This window comes from Impatiens glandulifera, chromosome 6 (genome assembly GCF_907164915.1).
Source record: "Impatiens glandulifera chromosome 6, dImpGla2.1, whole genome shotgun sequence".
NCBI classification, from domain to species: domain Eukaryota; kingdom Viridiplantae; phylum Streptophyta; class Magnoliopsida; order Ericales; family Balsaminaceae; genus Impatiens; species Impatiens glandulifera.
Genome location: NC_061867.1, coordinates 158,068 through 174,964, shown reverse-complemented (window position 1 = coordinate 174,964; position 16,897 = coordinate 158,068). Strand labels below are relative to the sequence as shown.

General features: G+C 31.3%; 3 protein-coding genes across 3 annotated transcripts; 2 read left to right on the top strand and 1 right to left on the bottom strand.

Moving 5' to 3' along the window:
* Positions 1-2,436: 2,436 nt before the first annotated feature.
* Positions 2,437-4,320, top strand: LOC124941135 (F-box protein PP2-B11-like). The gene is made up of 3 exons (XM_047481401.1): positions 2,437-2,843; positions 3,085-3,203; positions 3,300-4,320. Exons 1-3 carry the CDS (start codon positions 2,547-2,549, stop codon positions 3,910-3,912), a joined length of 1,029 nt encoding a protein of 342 aa, XP_047337357.1. The 5' UTR covers positions 2,437-2,546; the 3' UTR covers positions 3,913-4,320.
* On the bottom strand, positions 4,143-12,139 carry LOC124941134 (26S proteasome non-ATPase regulatory subunit 2 homolog A-like). Its single transcript, XM_047481400.1, has 25 exons — positions 11,869-12,139; positions 11,658-11,758; positions 11,049-11,169; positions 10,905-10,964; positions 10,392-10,459; positions 10,062-10,104; positions 9,495-9,560; positions 9,378-9,416; positions 9,048-9,130; positions 8,740-8,854; positions 8,499-8,573; positions 8,149-8,307; positions 7,647-7,754; positions 7,451-7,564; positions 7,230-7,370; positions 7,051-7,155; positions 6,649-6,870; positions 6,364-6,477; positions 5,841-6,056; positions 5,682-5,741; positions 5,481-5,594; positions 5,282-5,367; positions 4,929-5,037; positions 4,621-4,799; positions 4,143-4,544 (listed from the first exon to the last, which is right to left on the bottom strand). Exons 1-25 carry the CDS (start codon positions 11,983-11,985, stop codon positions 4,469-4,471), a joined length of 2,691 nt encoding a protein of 896 aa, XP_047337356.1. The 5' UTR covers positions 11,986-12,139; the 3' UTR covers positions 4,143-4,468.
* A 209-nt stretch (positions 12,140-12,348) lies between these two features.
* Positions 12,349-13,487, top strand: LOC124942690. The gene is made up of 2 exons (XM_047483236.1): positions 12,349-12,491; positions 13,222-13,487. The coding sequence occupies exons 1-2, from the start codon at positions 12,372-12,374 to the stop codon at positions 13,324-13,326; spliced, it is 225 nt and encodes a 74-aa protein (XP_047339192.1). The 5' UTR covers positions 12,349-12,371; the 3' UTR covers positions 13,327-13,487.
* The last annotated feature ends 3,410 nt before the right edge of the window (positions 13,488-16,897 follow it).

The following is a 16,897-nucleotide window of genomic DNA, read 5'->3' as shown; positions in this document are numbered from 1 at the left end:
TGATTGATCATCCCTAGTAGTGGCAGGCTACTAGCTAGTATTCGTAGAAAAAATACAAATAAGATCATGCATACTTTTAAGAAAATGAAAAAATAATAAAACTTAAAATATTATTTCTAAAATCTCACACTAACCTCAAAAGAGACAGATAATATAAATGTAAAAGGCATAACCTATAAAGTTAAACATATTTAAAAATAACATTTAACTTTAAAGATAAATAAACAAGGAATCTCATATAGGATTTACCTATTTATAATTTATATGAAGATAAATGTGAAACTCCTCAACAGTACCATATGAACAAACTAATAAATAATAATCCTGCTAGGATTCCTTTTTTATGGACTTAATAATATATTTGGTGTGATCAAATAAAATAGATTTTTTTTTTTTTTTTGTAACTAACTTAAAATAATATTATGATTTATAAATATTGTTATAAAACTTTCATTATAATAAAAAAAATAGACAAATGACATAAATTTAAAATAAATAAAAAATTGTAAGTAAAAGGAAAATTTGAGGAAATGACCCCACTTATAAGCTTAATAGCGAATAGTGTGGGCATAAATTAAATAGCGCTGGTGACCCTCTTTTTTTAATGACAATTATACCCCGGATTTTTTTTCTTCTCGCGGTTGCGTGACGCAACTTGAGCGTTTTCGTCCAAAAAAATTCATAATTAAATTTTTTTGAAAAATAAAAAATTGCGTCACGCAACTTCAGGTTGCATGACGCAATTGGGACATTTTCGTCCAAAAACAGTAAAAGGGGTCACCAACGCTTATTTTTTAATCTCTGCACTTTCCGCATTTCAACCCTTGTTGAGGGTCATCTCCTCAAATTTCCCAAGTAAAAAGGAAGATATTAAATAATAAAAAGAGAAAAAAATGTTAAAAGAGTAAAGAGAAATTTGATGAAATGACTAAAAATCACCTTATTTGCTATAAATGTCAGAGTAAAAAATTAAATGAGTATAAAATTAAATGCGTCGGTGACATTTTTCTTTTTTTAGACGAAAATACCCCGCAACCGGCATAAGCGAGACGCAACCGACAATTGCGAGATTAACTTTTTTTATTTAAAAAAAAAATCACATCAGATTTAGTCAAATTTCCCAATAAATAAAAGACAGAGAAAATAAAAAATAAATTATTATAATAAATCTGAAGAACGGTTAAACAAAAATAAAATAAAGCTAGAGGGATGACTTAAGGCTTGTTTGATTTTTTTTTTTTATAAAACTCAGGTCCCAACAATCTCATTATAAATAAAATCAATCATTTTAATAATTAAAATATTTAAATTAGCCTTACTTAAATATTTTATTTTATATTAATAAAAAATAATATATATATATATATCTTATATTTATTTTATTACATTATAAAATTTATTTTCATATAAATTAAATTAATAAATTATTTCATTTAAAAAAATTATATTAAATATAAATAAGTTTAAAATATAAATAAAATTATAACATACTATATTATATAATATACCATTTAAATTTTAAACAGTTTAAATTAATAATTATATTAAAAAATAAAGTGAAATATATCTAAATAAAAATATTAATTAATTTATAAATATATTTTATTTAAATTAACTAAATAAAAATATTAATTAATTTATAAATATATATCATTTAAATTTAATATTTATAAAAAAATTTATTTAATTTTTTTTGGGTAGAAACTAACTTTAAACAATTATTCTAAATAAATATTCTAATAAACTTGTTTGAATTTTGGTTATTATCTTATAATATTTATTTTTTATAAAATTTTATATTAATTATATTAAATAAAAATAAATACACAATATAAATAAAATTATAATATACTATATTATTTTATGTAATATTTAAATTATAATAGTAGTGATGTATAAATTTTTATTTACTATATTAATAAAAGTTAATATTAATATATTTATAGTTTTTTTAATATTTATTTTATTTTTTAATATTTTATTTAATATAAATTAAATTATTTTATTTAAAAAATATTATTAATTATAAAATATATATAGAGAGATGAGATAGATGAGGGTATAATAGAATAAAATTAAATAAACCTAGTTTTTTATTAATTTTATGGAAAAAAAATTGATAATTTATTCAAATAACTAATTGATCAAACAAGAGCTTATTGACCGCTTTCCTTCACATTTGCATATATAAATAATTTGAAGCAGCATTATTTATATATATATATATTCACAGATTGGTAGCTAAGCAAATGAAAAAATATATAAAATCTCTTTAATGAACTTTCTATTTATTTAAAAAATAGAAAGTTTTTCTTATATTATTATTTTTGGTTTATCTTTACACGCGGGCGCACACGCATAAAAACGTAAATCATCCTTAATGCCGAAGATTTCTTCTTCTTCAATTGAAATCCTATATATATATAATATAGAGAGAGACTCTTTCTTCCTCATCCTCTTCCAGTAACATCTTATGTATGTGCGTGTGTGGTGCGTTTGAAACAACAACTGTCAACAGTATATAATAGACAAGGAAGGAAGGAAGGATGGTGGTGAATGATAACGGTAGTACTGAAACAGCAATGGATTTCTTCAACAAACTGCCCGAGGGTTGCATAGCTCACGTCCTCTCTCTTACGACCCCCCAAGATGCCTGCAGGCTGTCCCTTGTGGCCTCCGCCTTCAGATCGGCGGCAGATTCCGACGCTGTCTGGGAGGCATTTCTACCCTCTGATTACAAGGAGATAATCGCGAGGGGGGTTTCGCCTCCTCCTCCTCTAACCACCAAGGACTTGTTTTTCCACCTTGCCGATAACCCTCTCATCATCGACAGCGGAACTAAGGTAGCTTTAGCTGTAACCCCTACCTACTACATCCTAAGGGTTTATTTATTTATTTATTTATTTATAACCTAACCTGGCCTGACCTTGCCGGAAGTTATCATTTCATTCTCAATCATCATCATCGTCTGCCTGTGATAGATAGATATGGTGTTTTCTTTCTTTCTTTCTTTCCTCCAAAGTTAATTATCCAAAGTTAATTAATTCTCACTTGTTCACTCACTTATAATAATAATAATAATAGAGCTTTTCATTGGAAAAACGGAGTGGGCTCAAGTGTTATATGTTGGCTGCTAGAGACCTGACCATTGTATGGAGTGACTCCCCAATGTACTGGAGATTTACATCTCTACCCGAATCCAGGTTTAATTTAATTTAATTATTTAATTAATAGCCAACTCTATCTATCTATCTATCTATAATTATGTTTGTTTGTTTGTTTGTTTGTATTACATACAGATTCCCGGAGGTGGCAGAGTTGATCAGCGTTTGCTGGCTGGAGATTCATGGAAAGCTAAGTAGGAAGATGCTGTCTGAAAACACTTTGTATGGAGCTTACCTGGTATTCAAGTGGACATCTGAAGCATATGGCATGGATCATCAACCCGTGGAGGTATCTTGCAGGATTAGCGGGGGTGCATGCAAAACTCAAACTGTTTTTCTTGACCATACAAGAATGAGAACCAACAACAACAACAACAACGATAGGCTGGCAACCCGGTATCCGGCGGGGAGGAGGTTTGGGATACTTCACCGCAACTTTACCAGCTTGGTGAGACGACAATTCTCCTTCGCTGGCTCCTCTGGTGGAGGAGGAGGAGAGGAGGAAGAGGATAATAGAATGGAGGGGAATCAGCAACAGCCTCCTCCTCCTCAGCCTAAGGTGAGAAGAGATGGTTGGTCAGAGATAAAGATGGGAGAGTATTTCAGCAGCAGGAGGCAAGAAGAAGGAGATGATGATGATGATGGCGATCTGGAGATGAGTTTCATGGAGGTGAAAGGAGGCAACTGGAAGAGCGGCCTCATTGTTGAGGGGATTGAGATCCGTCCAGTCCAGTCCCAGTCTAATTGAATTTCTTAACAAGAGAGGGGAACTAGTAAGTTCCTTTTTGCAATAAAATAATAAATGTAATTTTGATTATGGAGGTAAGAAGACTATATAATATATTAGTTGTTTGTCCATTTTAAATGTCATGAATTATGTGATGTTATCAAATCATCCTCCTCCTCCTCCTAGAATGGATCACGAGTTACTACACTTTATTATTGCTGGGCCAGCAGGACAAGGACATGAATTAAAAATAAAAGATTTTAAGAGAGAGATATTGACTTTCTGTTGGGTTGAAAGTAGTTGCCTAGTATATTAGTTAAGAATGTTTATGCAAAACTACTTTTACTTGTACACACACACACACCACTGAAAAACTATCATGCCACAATGTTTAGCAGCAGTTCAGTCACTCCCCTAAACATAATAAAATAGGAGTGTTTCTCCCTAGAAACCCAAAGTGTCTTCTTCTTGCTGCCAAAGCATCAGACAGACAGACAGACTCTCTCTATAAAAACAATCACCCTGGAAAAAGGCCAGGAATGAAAAATTCCAAACACTATGGAAGAAACAAGCTATATTACTGCTCTGGTCTGTAGTCTGGATTTTCTTTCAAGATGACAAAGCCTTCAAGGATGGGAGATAGAGCTATATACCTGCAAAACAAACAAGTATAAGCATCTGAATTTAAACACTAATAATAATATATTGTCCAACAAATATTCTACTTACTTGTCTGTGGCAAGCTCTGCTCTGTCGCCAGCAGCCAGAAGAACCGGAGTTGAATGGGTCTGGAACCCTGTGATGGTCTTGGGTCGACCTGCCTGTCCAACTACATCCACAGCTTGCCCTACCCTAACTGGCACAGGAAGAGGTTTCAGCTTCTCATCTACCGTCATCAGCATTCTTGGCTGTGCATTCATTCATCACCAGAAACAACACAACAATTACTTATTAATTCATTCTCGTCACATCAAGTGCTCACTGAATTAAATATATATTGTTTGTTCGTTTCTGGAGTGGGGCCGCAGAAGACTAACCTGGATTGCCAAAACAATGAAATAAAGAACATAATGGTATTTCCCCAAGATTATGCCTTTCAAATCAAGGCATGCATGTAACAGCGTTATTATCCCACCTAGTGCAGTCCTGATGATCAACCCAATGAAACAAACCAATTAATTATAAAACTCAATTAGGCAGGAAAAAATAGGTTGTGATAACAACAATTAAACACCAGTCAGATTTATAATTCATCAATACGATTCTTATTTCTTATATAGGCTTAAAGATGAAACCACTCCCTCCTGAGATAATTAATTTATTGAGCTTAAAAATTATTGCATGCTATTTTGCAACTTAAAACACACGAAATGCATAAAATAATACATACGGGGAAAGCAAAGAGCGTTCAGAGTGATAAGGGGACAGAGTTAATAATCCCTTCCCCAAATGGACAAGACCTTGGGCAATGCGCACCTGCAAAGAGTATATAGCAATGCAAATCAACTAAAAGGAAATCAAACAAATGCTATAAGCATATGGAAATCAACACTAGATTCATTTTCAATACTACAATGAAATATGCTTACGCAGAAGAGAAGGGTAGCTTCTTTGTAGTAATAACTAGACAGGTTACGAAGCATGCCAGCTATTCTAGCATTGTTTGTTCCAGCACCAATCAACCCCAATGAGATAATTGCAGCCTGTGCAGTAGATACAAGTACATCAAGCTTACGTGGAAAAAATAAATGGTCAATATCTTAAAAAGTAAGCATACTAATTTCAAATACCATTGCTACTTCGGAATCCGTATCATGACTCAGTCTGCTTAATGTATCCATAACATTGACCTAGTCAAACACGCCACATTTATCAGGAGGTCAATAAAATAAGCACTTATCTACTTCAAACCAACCAAGATCAGATCTAACGCCGTTCTGATAAATTACCTTAGGGTTCGAGATACAAAGGAGACCAAGAGCCAAAGGAACAGCTTTTCTAATATTTTGCTCCCCATACTGCAGAAGATGCTCTAATGAACGGATAGCCATTTCAAGACCCAGCTCTTCGGCCATTGCAACCATAGCAATCCCAAGTACAGCTGGTCCCTGGTGTGTTTCTCCTTTCTCAAGATGTTGTGCACATTGCCCAAGGAGATGTTGCACCTGTATGAAAACATTAAGAAATCAGACCATCTGCCCAATACAAGTGAAAAAGCTTACCAATTACTAGAACGTATTCAGAAAACTTTGGTGAATAAGACTACATTACTTTTAATTGAAAACAATTCCTAATAATATATTATACTTATTTTTTATTTCTTGCTTTATTTTTTTCCCTCCCTTTTTGTAACGTTTGAACGCATTTTGTATATTTTTTAATAAAACATTGACCTTTTAAAAAAAAAAAAATTATATATATATATTATGCTTGTGACAACCAACTGAAAGGTGATTAGTATTTGATTATCACCTTGAGCACGTTTCCAGTCCCAGCATAGGCACAGGAAAGCAGAGTCAAATCACAATATTTTCGGATTTTTTCGTTGAAGGTCTTTGAAACCTCAGCAGTCGCCTCAACACTTTCCTGAAAAATCAGCCGAATAGATGGCAAAAGCAACATTACACGTTCAGACTATTTTCTGTTAAATTCATACAACTTCTTTATAAACCAAAACTTAACAAGCATCGAGAGAAAATCCATATTGTGACTCTGGACAAAATAGAGATTTACATATACTAAAATAACTATTTTTACCTGTTTCCCAAGATACAAAAGACCAAGTCCTAGTGGCAAAAGACGAGTGAGTGGCTCTCCTAATTCTGATTCACTTCTGTCCATCAGAGCAAATATTATAGCCTGGGCAATCTCTTCATTGCATGATCCAACATATACCAAGCCTAGTGATATTGCAGTAAATGCAATAACATCAAGAGAAGCTTTAGCATCTCCAAGTATAGGAGTCAACTTACTACGAATCTGGCAAACAATGAAGATGAGTCAGATAAGCGGAAGGAAATGCATCACAAAAAAAAATCAGAAGCTCAACAAGTATATGTACCCAATCATTTATATCTTTGATCACATGGAGAAACTTTAAGATATCTATCCAGTGAAAACAGTAAATATGAAATTCTGATGAGCAAGAAAAAAGATTACCTGCTCATTCTGCGCACCGGCATATGCAAGGCCCAGACCCATAATAGCACCAATTCTGACAGAAGAATCTTCCTTGTCAACATAATCAGATAGAAGAGCCAATGCCTGACAAAAGGATAACAATAATTATGACATGAAGATGGATCTCAGTTTTCATAAATCTGTAGGTAAGAGCTTACAGGATCACAATCATTCTTGATCCCACAGTTCACAATACCAACTCCTAACAGAGCACCAGCTATAACATGGTTGTCATTACTGTGAAAGTATTTGTCAATTTGAGAAAGTCCAGAATCCACATCCCAGAGCAAAATCATACCCTACAATATTTGAAAGCATTGTGAGTCTTCAAGTAGAAAGGAATTAAAATAGCAGCTAGACTAATCCTCAGAGTTCATACAAGACTAGCCGCTGCACTAGCTTTTCCATGTTCCTTGTTCTTGAAAAGCCAGTTCCCAGAGTTCCCAGAGGGAGTAGCGCTGGAAGCTTCTGATGGAGCTGTCATTAGCTTGTCCTGCCAAAACAAACAACAAGGATATTATATCTTCACTCAAAGGGCATTCATTTTAGGAGCTAAAACATGGTACATCTTTTACCTGACCAAAACCAGCATTCACAAATGCATTGACAAATGTTGCTGCTAAGTTCTGTCTAGCAGAATCAATGCTTGCACCAGCACTAGATCGGCCATCAAGCAAATGCGCCTAAAAGTTTATGAACATAAAAATTTGTTATGGTTCAACTACTGATGCATACAAGAAAGTGTATATGAAACAAAAGAAGTCTTGGATGATAAAAAGCAACAAAGTGATAAATATTTTTTAATATGGTTCATGTACTGTAAAAAAGTACAAAAAAAAAACAAATAGGATAAGATACTTTCACATCAAGGGATAAGGAACAATTCCTCTTTCATTATAGCAAAGTCATTGAAGTTTGATGAAAAATGTTTAAGAGAGCACCAAAATGTTCATGAAATATCATATGCAAAGTAACAATACTAATGAACATGGAAAATTTTGAAGGGTATAGGCAAGTAATCAGTAGCTATAGCTTGAAAAAGAAAAACCAAGGGCAAGATTGAGACTGCTCTACCACCTTGTAAATATCCTCAGGAGACTTCGGCTCCATCACTTCTATATCACGAGCAAGGGTAAGATATCCTTCACTTAGCTTGGTGTTGTTGATGATTTCTTGCAATGCCTCCCTTTCTTCATCATCTGGAATCACCTCTTCATCAAGCTCAAAGGTTACTCCCTGAATACATTACAGCACAAAAGCAAAAAGAAATGACATAATCCATGAGAGAAAAAAGGAAAAACTTATCAAAGAGAAGTTATATAAATATATTCTCCATAACCACTCAAAAGTCCTAGATCAAGTACTTGAAATATAACACTGGGTTAAAGCACCAACATAACTCTGAAGTTATAATGATACGGACTTACATGTCGCGCAAGCAGGTAGCATAACTGTTTTTTCCTTAACGAATCAGTGCAAGACGTGAAAACCTGCTTCACATACTGTCATGATAAATATGAAAATACCATCAGAACCAAAATAAAGACTAAATAAAATAAACAAACAGAATATTCTTTATAATAATCATTTCTCATAATGAACTCTTCCTCTGTTCATATTGATTCATCCTATAGACATGTAGTTTCATATCCTGAATGAAATATGAACCTGCATGTTGTCCAGGAATAATGCAATCTGAAGTGCAAGAGGATACTCTTCAAACTTCATATAGATCGTGTAGGCAATATCTAAAACTAGCATGTCATCTGGTCCTGCAAGATATCTGCAGCATAAAGAACGGATGATGAGCGGTGAAAAATGCATTTATTGTAAGGAAAAAAATGTGTAAAGGGAAGCAAGATAGGAAAATGGAAAAAAAAAAAAAGAAGGAAAATATTAAGGTATATTTTCCATTGTGTAAACAACCAAACAGAGTATATAAAAGAAAGAACTTGTTCAAGATTACTAGAATTAACCTTGCTGAACTGTTGAGATATAAGCAGGTTCTCTTATAATTTGTACTGTCAACATGCTCGACTAGCAAATCAAGATCTTCAACCTGAATGATCCAAGGCATGCAATAAATGTGACATCCAAAAGTTCACACAGATCTGTTTTTTTGTAAAATGACTTTGCATGTAATGTTGAATGTTTTCATTTTCTGTTTCTTGAATTGTGAAAACAAGGGTCTGTCCTTGTTTTCTCTTGAGCACTGGTTTCTTTATTTAATGAAATGACAATATGTTATTTTCTCAAAAAAAAAGTACATACGGGTGAAAATAAAGATTAGTTAAGCCAAACTATACCTCCATTAAGAGATCTACAGCCTCATATTCAGCATTGTGCTGCAGACAAATGACATTAAGAAAAAAAAATCCAACATATCATCATTTCACAGGACAACAACCATGATTTAGACATACCTTCATGTGAAAAGCAACAATTTGTTGGACAAGTTCCATAAGGTCATCAAACGGAACCTCCTCACTCTGAAAGATTTCAAGCACGGAGAATTAAATAAACTTTTGCAACTGTGTACTAATTTACACGAATAAGTATCTCTACTGTCATCCGCATGCATATGTAAGATAATTCATCTCTATTGCTACCAGGCAAAAAGAGAATGGGAGCAGTGAAATTACACAATGTTAATTGAGAGGAGAGCTTCAACAAAATTATAAATGGAAGATGATAGTTGATGAACTGCATGTTGTAAAACTCTTGACATAAACTTTGGTTAGAAAATTATCAAAAGCATGTAGGCTCTGTTTTGAGAAATGTGGATTCTCACCATAATAGACCTTTCCCAAATATCACTAAATTTAACCCCCAATTTGATTTATGAAGAAACTAGAAGTCAAAAGCACTAGTTATTTATCAATTTTAGTTGAACTTTTATATATATTTGCCAATCAAATGCAATTGTGATTAACTCAAACTCCACTTATCACCAAAACAAACAACGTCATACAGAATATAAAATATCAAACCTGTCTTTTAGCATACTCTTGTGAAATTTCTCCAGCCAAGTTCCTGTCCAGGAGAACCAACAGTATTTAGGTTTAGGGACAAAATCAAAATTAGAAAGAACGGGATCTCAAAACTAACAAACAAATGAATGCATACTAGCATGCCTTAAATGCATATGGTTATACAAGCACTAGTAGTTCAATTGGTCATGCTTCCTGTATAAACAAATTGACTCGGGTGCAAGCTCCTATCCCAGATAGAAAAATGAGAGTAAAGCTAAAAGAGAGAGAAAGAGGAGGTACGGCAACAACAATAACTGAGACCAATCTATACTATGAGGCAGTGCTCACCTCACATATTCATGACCCCATGACCCAATATCACCTTCAGAACCCAACAATCTATATTTTAAGCTTTCCTGAAGGACACGAGCATTCAAATCATATTAGTAGCAGTGCATTTAAAAGAGCACGATAAAAAGGTCTTACCAAATATCTAATCACAGATATTATTTAATGATTCAATATCTAGAACCTGAATATATAACTAAATCAATTGTCAAAGATCACATTCACACAAAAAAAATACAGTATGGACAGTGCTCTTCCATCAAATAAATCCAAACATTCAAAAACTTATTTTATCATTAGGATGCTATTCAAGATAAGTCTTCTCTCTTTTTTTCTCCATTTTTTATGACAAAGGAAATCCCATTAGCCCCCAAAACCCACGGATTACATATAGTGAATGAGACTTCAAGATAAGTCTTCAACAACAAATAATTTGGAACCTAAGAAACTGTAAGTATCATGAATTAAGAATGTGCATGACAAAAGAATCATCTCACAAGTAAAGGAGCATACCCGTTCTCCCTCTACAGACATGGTCATTGCCAGAACAGAAAGTATATCTGCCAGGAATTTCTGCAGTTGAAAGGGGAAAATCTAAATCAATGACCTTGCAGTGACTGAAACTAATAATGACACCACAGAAAAATCATTTCACACCTTCAAATCTGATTCAACCATTGTTTCGTAATAAGACTTAAGAGTAACATAATGTGGACGTAAGAACTTCAAGGGCTTTGGAACTGAGGTCATAGAGCTAGTTGAAGTTCTTATCTCCTGCCTACAAGAAACAATCGCATGAGTGTATCCAAACATTATCTGCTAAGAAAAAAAATCATTCCATGCAAAAGAAGTTTTTAATAATTATTCACTATAAAAAAAATGATCTCCACCGCACTTACAAATTGCAATGTCCTATGGAATGGACTGTATGAAACAGAACCATGAATGTCATTGATAGACACTGATTTATAACAGTCATAAGCAATAGACTGGCATGCAAGGTACTTTTACAACATATCAACAAACAAACAAAAGGGAAACCTAAGACAAATAGTGAACAAGCTCATTCACTGAACTGCCCAAGGAATAAGTATTGCCATAATTTAAGGTGATTAAAAAATAATAATAATTACAGATGATGTTCATTGGAAAAGTAAACCATGGCAATTGAAAATGATTAGATTGAAAAACTAAACTATCAAAACTATAGCATCCCCTAGAAGAAAATCCTTCTAACTTACTAAATGATACAGAAGTCTAATCTACCTCATGCTCTCGAGGGCAACCTTCTGAATTGCTGGGTCGGAGTCCTGCACTCTCTCTACATACAGTTCCAATTGCTGCTTTAACGCCAAATCCTCCTCCGGCTATATTCATCAATCGGGGGAGTTTTGAAAATCATAAAATTGGCACAATGAACATTTCTATTTCTCTCTAAATCGTGATATCAATGAAGAAAGACAGTATTACAACTTACAAGATCTTCGTCCTTCTTCTCATCCTTCTTCTTCTTCGGATCCTTAACCGGGACCTTCACGGTGGACTCTTCCTTGGCGGGCCCACTTCCACTGGTATTGTTTGGATGTTGCTCCATAGTTGAGAAGGTAAATGGTTCAAGAAAGCAAGCAAGCAATGGAAGAAACCCTAGATCGTCGAAAGTATCTTTCTCTTGAAGAATCTATATAACAGCGAAGGCTAAGCTCAAGTTCGAGACTGAAGAGTCGAGGTTTCCCTTCCTGCAAGTTATGTATGTTGTTTATTTCTTTCTTATTTTATCCCGTCATCATTTGCTTTTATCTAAAAAAAAAAAAAAAAATCAATAATTACAGGAGAATTTGAAGAAATGGCATTAAAGATGACTTATTTGATTAAATTATTTGATTTTTAATCAAAGCATAAAATTAAATGCGCGGGTGACACCTTTATATTTTTTTACGAAATTATTCATGTCGCGTAGCACACAGAGCTGTGGATTCTATCATGGGTCCTCGTACCATTCAACATGAAACTGTTGCCTCTGAAGCAACTGCTGCTCCTGGAGCTTCAGCTAGCAGTTTCGGATCTGATGCTTGCGGTGTTCATTCCAAGGCCTTCCAGGATGTAAGTACCTAAACATTAACATCATTTGAACTACATATATGTTTAATTCCAGTTACTTTTGTTTTGGAAATGTTAGGGAAGTAGACTTACCTTAGAAATAGGATTTCTGATTTGTGACCATGTAACATTTAGGCCTTGTTTATAAAACACACTATCCACAATCTATTCATCAACCAAAATATCAAAATACCATATATTTTTTCATTATATATTTATACCCCTAATGTCCTTTTTACCTAAATAACCTATCTAAAACATTATATAGCCTAGATCAAACCAAGCCTTAATATTGATAGTTGGATGGAGTTAACAAACTTGTTGCGGTTCAATTGAAAGAAAGAGGGATCTTTTTCTTCAATGTCCACCACTCAAATAAACACTGGTTTGAATCCTTATTCATGCTGTTATCAGTCGCGGGGCATGTAACACTTGTGATATTTGGAAATTGACTTCCTTTGTAAGTGCAAAAAAAGTAAGGCCTAATGACAGAAACTGTTTTTGAATTGTGTTCCCTCTACCCCCTTTTAAGTAGCGAGATAAATGAGGTTTTAGAATATTGATCCACAAAGGATTTAGATGATAGAAAGTTGCATAATCCTTGCAAATAGAAACATACAATTATTATAATCACGATTAGATTAGGTTCATGATTGAGTTATGTTGTATAGTTAGTTAATACATCAACTTGTATTGATATTATTATGATGATTATTATAAATTGTGGTTGCAGTGCATAAACACCTCTGGAAGTGAAATCAGTAGATGCCAGTTCTACATGGACATGTTGGCAGAATGCAGGAGGGACTCTTCTTCTGGTTCCATGCTCAGTTCTTAATTATTGTTGTTCTTCATTTATCTATCTATCTATTGTGAGAATGATAGACTACTCTTGGTTGGACAATTTTTATAAGCATTGAATCTGTATTTGCATTATGAACTGTATCTGAATTTGATGATACACATTTTGAAAATAATTTCATATTGAGGTTCTAATAATGTGGCTTTGTGAGAATTAATTTGTTCCCCTTAAATTGTTGATGTAGTTTTTCTGGCTAATTTAGGTACATGTTCTTATCTATAGTTATTTTTACAATTTTAAGTTTAGGATAATAAGATTTGTATGAATTTATAAATAATTTTATATTAAAAAAGGTTATTATTTATCAAAATAAATAAATATATAAAATTATTTTATAAATTTTATTTTCTTATCATTATTTTAATTAATTTTATATTTTAAGTATTTATTTTTTAAATTATTAATATATAAAATATTTAATTATATATAAATAATAATAATAATATATTACAATTAATATTTTAAATTAATTTTTGTCCCTTGATTTTACTTCAATTATAACTAATCAACAATCTTGGTCTTAGTGTCAGAATTTTGTTTGCATTCAACAACAATGTTATATATATACTAGCATTTAGCCCGTGCATTTGCACGAGTAATAATATAAAAAATCGTGAAAAAAATTACGGATAACATTTTTAATTTTATTTTTAACCGTTTTAAATTTATGGGTGGGTCAACACATAATCCGACCCAAGTATCCATTTACTCAACATCATTATATATTAGTTAGTTAAAAAGTTGAATTTATATTAATATTAAAACGTCCCGCATTTATCAAATTTGGTGTTTGAATTTAATATATAAAGTCTTTGTACCCTAGTTGGTTAAAGAGTTGTACTTGTTTTGTTAGGTTGTAAGTTCGAAACATACCTCTAACATTTTTAATTTTATTTTTAACCGTTTTAAATTTAAAAACGGGTCAACCCACAATCCGACCCAAGTATCCAAATTAACCACAGCTCTCGACCCGGCAATCCGGACACTTTAAAAATTAAGCATCATTATATATATATAGATTAGTTAGTTAAAAAGTTGAACTTATATTAATGTTAAAACGTCCCGCGTTTATCAAATTTGGTGTTGAATTTAAAATATAAAGTCTTTGTAGCCTAGTTGGTTAAAGAGTTGTACTTGTTTTGTTAGGTTGTAAGTTCAAAACATACTTCTAGCATTTTTAATTTTATTTTTAACCGTTTTAAATTTAAAAACGGGTCAACCCACAATCCGACCCAAGTATCCAAATTAACCACAGCTCTCGACCCGGCAATCCGGACACTTTAAAAATTAAGCATCATTATATATATATATATAGATTAGTTAGTTAAAAAGTTGAACTTATATTAATGTTAAAACGTCCCGCGTTTATCAAATTTGGTGTTGAATTTAAAATATAAAGTCTTTGTAGCCTAGTTGGTTAAAGAGTTGTATTTGTTTTGTTAGGTTGCAAGTTCAAAACATACCTCTAGCATTTTTAATTTTATTTTTAACGGTTTTAAATTTAAAAACGGGTCAACCTACAATCCGACCCAAGTATCCAAATTAACCACAGCTCTCGACCCGGCAATCCGGACACTTTAAAAATTAAGCATCATCATATATATATAGATTAGTTAGTTAAAAAGTTGAACTTATATTAATGTTAAAACGTCCCGCGTTTATCAAATTTGGTGTTGAATTTAAAATATAAAGTCTTTGTAGCCTAGTTGGTTAAAGAGTTGTACTTGTTTTGTTAGGTTGCAAGTTCAAAACATACCTCTAGAATTTTTAATTTTATTTTTAACCGTTTTAAATTTAAAAACGGGTCAACCCACAATCCGACCCAAGTATCCAAATTAACCACAGCTCTCGACCCGGCAATCCGGACACTTTAAAAATTAAGCATCATTATATATATATAGATTAGTTAGTTAAAAAGTTGAACTTATATTAATGTTAAAACGTCCCGCGTTTATCAAATTTGGTGTTGAATTTAAAATATAAAGTCTTTGTAGCCTAGTTGGTTAAATAGTTGTACTTGTTTTGTTAGGTTGCAAGTTCGAAACATACCTCTAGCATTTTTAATTTTATTTTTAACCGTTTTAAATTTAAAAACGGGTAAACCCACAATCTGACCCAAGTATCCAAATTAACCACAGCTCTCGACCCGGCAATCCGGACACTTTAAAAATTAAGCATCATTATATATATATAGATATATTAATTATTTTATCATTACTCTTAACATCACGCTTAACAAGTTAACATCATTTCATTCATTTGTAAATTGTAATAAGTGTTTCTCTCTCATAGGATGGTCATTCAACCTTAACCTTACTTCAAGAGTTCAAGTCTATGGATGATTTCCCATATAACCTGGTTTAACGTTCATTTTCCCAAACTAACCTAGTTTGTTCATTCATTCACAAACTAACCTAGTTTACTATTCATACTCAGTTATTTTTTATTTCTTTTTTTTTACCATTAAAATTCATTATATATAAATTAAATTATTATTTATATAAACTAAATTATTTATATGTTGATATATATTTTAAATTATTATTTTTATAAATTTGATTATTTATATTTTGATATATAATTTAAATTTAATTATTTTTTATAAGTTTGATTATTTATATTTTAATATATTTATATATATATATATTTCAATTACTATTTATATAGTGTAATAAATATTAAATAATTTTAATAAATAATTGATAAATACTAATAAATTTAAAATATTTTAACCATAATCATATTTCTATGGTTAAAATATGGTAATCTTGTTATTATATTTAATAAATAATGGATAATTAAAAATATTTTATGAATATTTAATTATTATATTGTTATAGTTAAAATATTTTAAATTTATTAGTATTTATCAATTATTTACTAAAATGGTAAGGAAATATTTATTACACTATATAAATAATAATTGAAATGTAAATATATATATATTAAAATATAAATAATTAAATTTAAATTATATATTAAAATATAAATAATTAAATTTATAAAAATAATAATTTAAAAATATATATCAAAATATAAATAATTTAATTTATATAAATAATAATTTAAATTATATATCAAAATATAAATAATCAAATTTATAAAAATAATAATTTAAAATATATATCAAAATATAAATAATTTAATTTATATAAATAATAATTTAAAATATATATCAAAATATAAATAATTTATTTTATATATAATGAATTTTAAATGTAAAAAAAATAAATAAATAAAAAACTGAGTTTGAATAATAAACTAGGTTAGTTTGGGAATGAATGAACAAGCTATGTTAGTTTGGGAAAGTGAACGTCAAACATGGTTACTTTGGGAAACCATCATTCAACTTCTATCTTCTTCAACCATCTTCTAGTTTTTGTTCAAAATCTCCAATAACAATAACTATGTAAATAAGTAATGGTTTTATTTAATAAAGTTATGTTTGTTTTTCAATTTTTACAACCTTATATTTATTTATTTATTAACTTAATCTTCAATCTCTATCTTGTACCTTCTTCTTCCGTTTTAACATCAACAAAGTTGA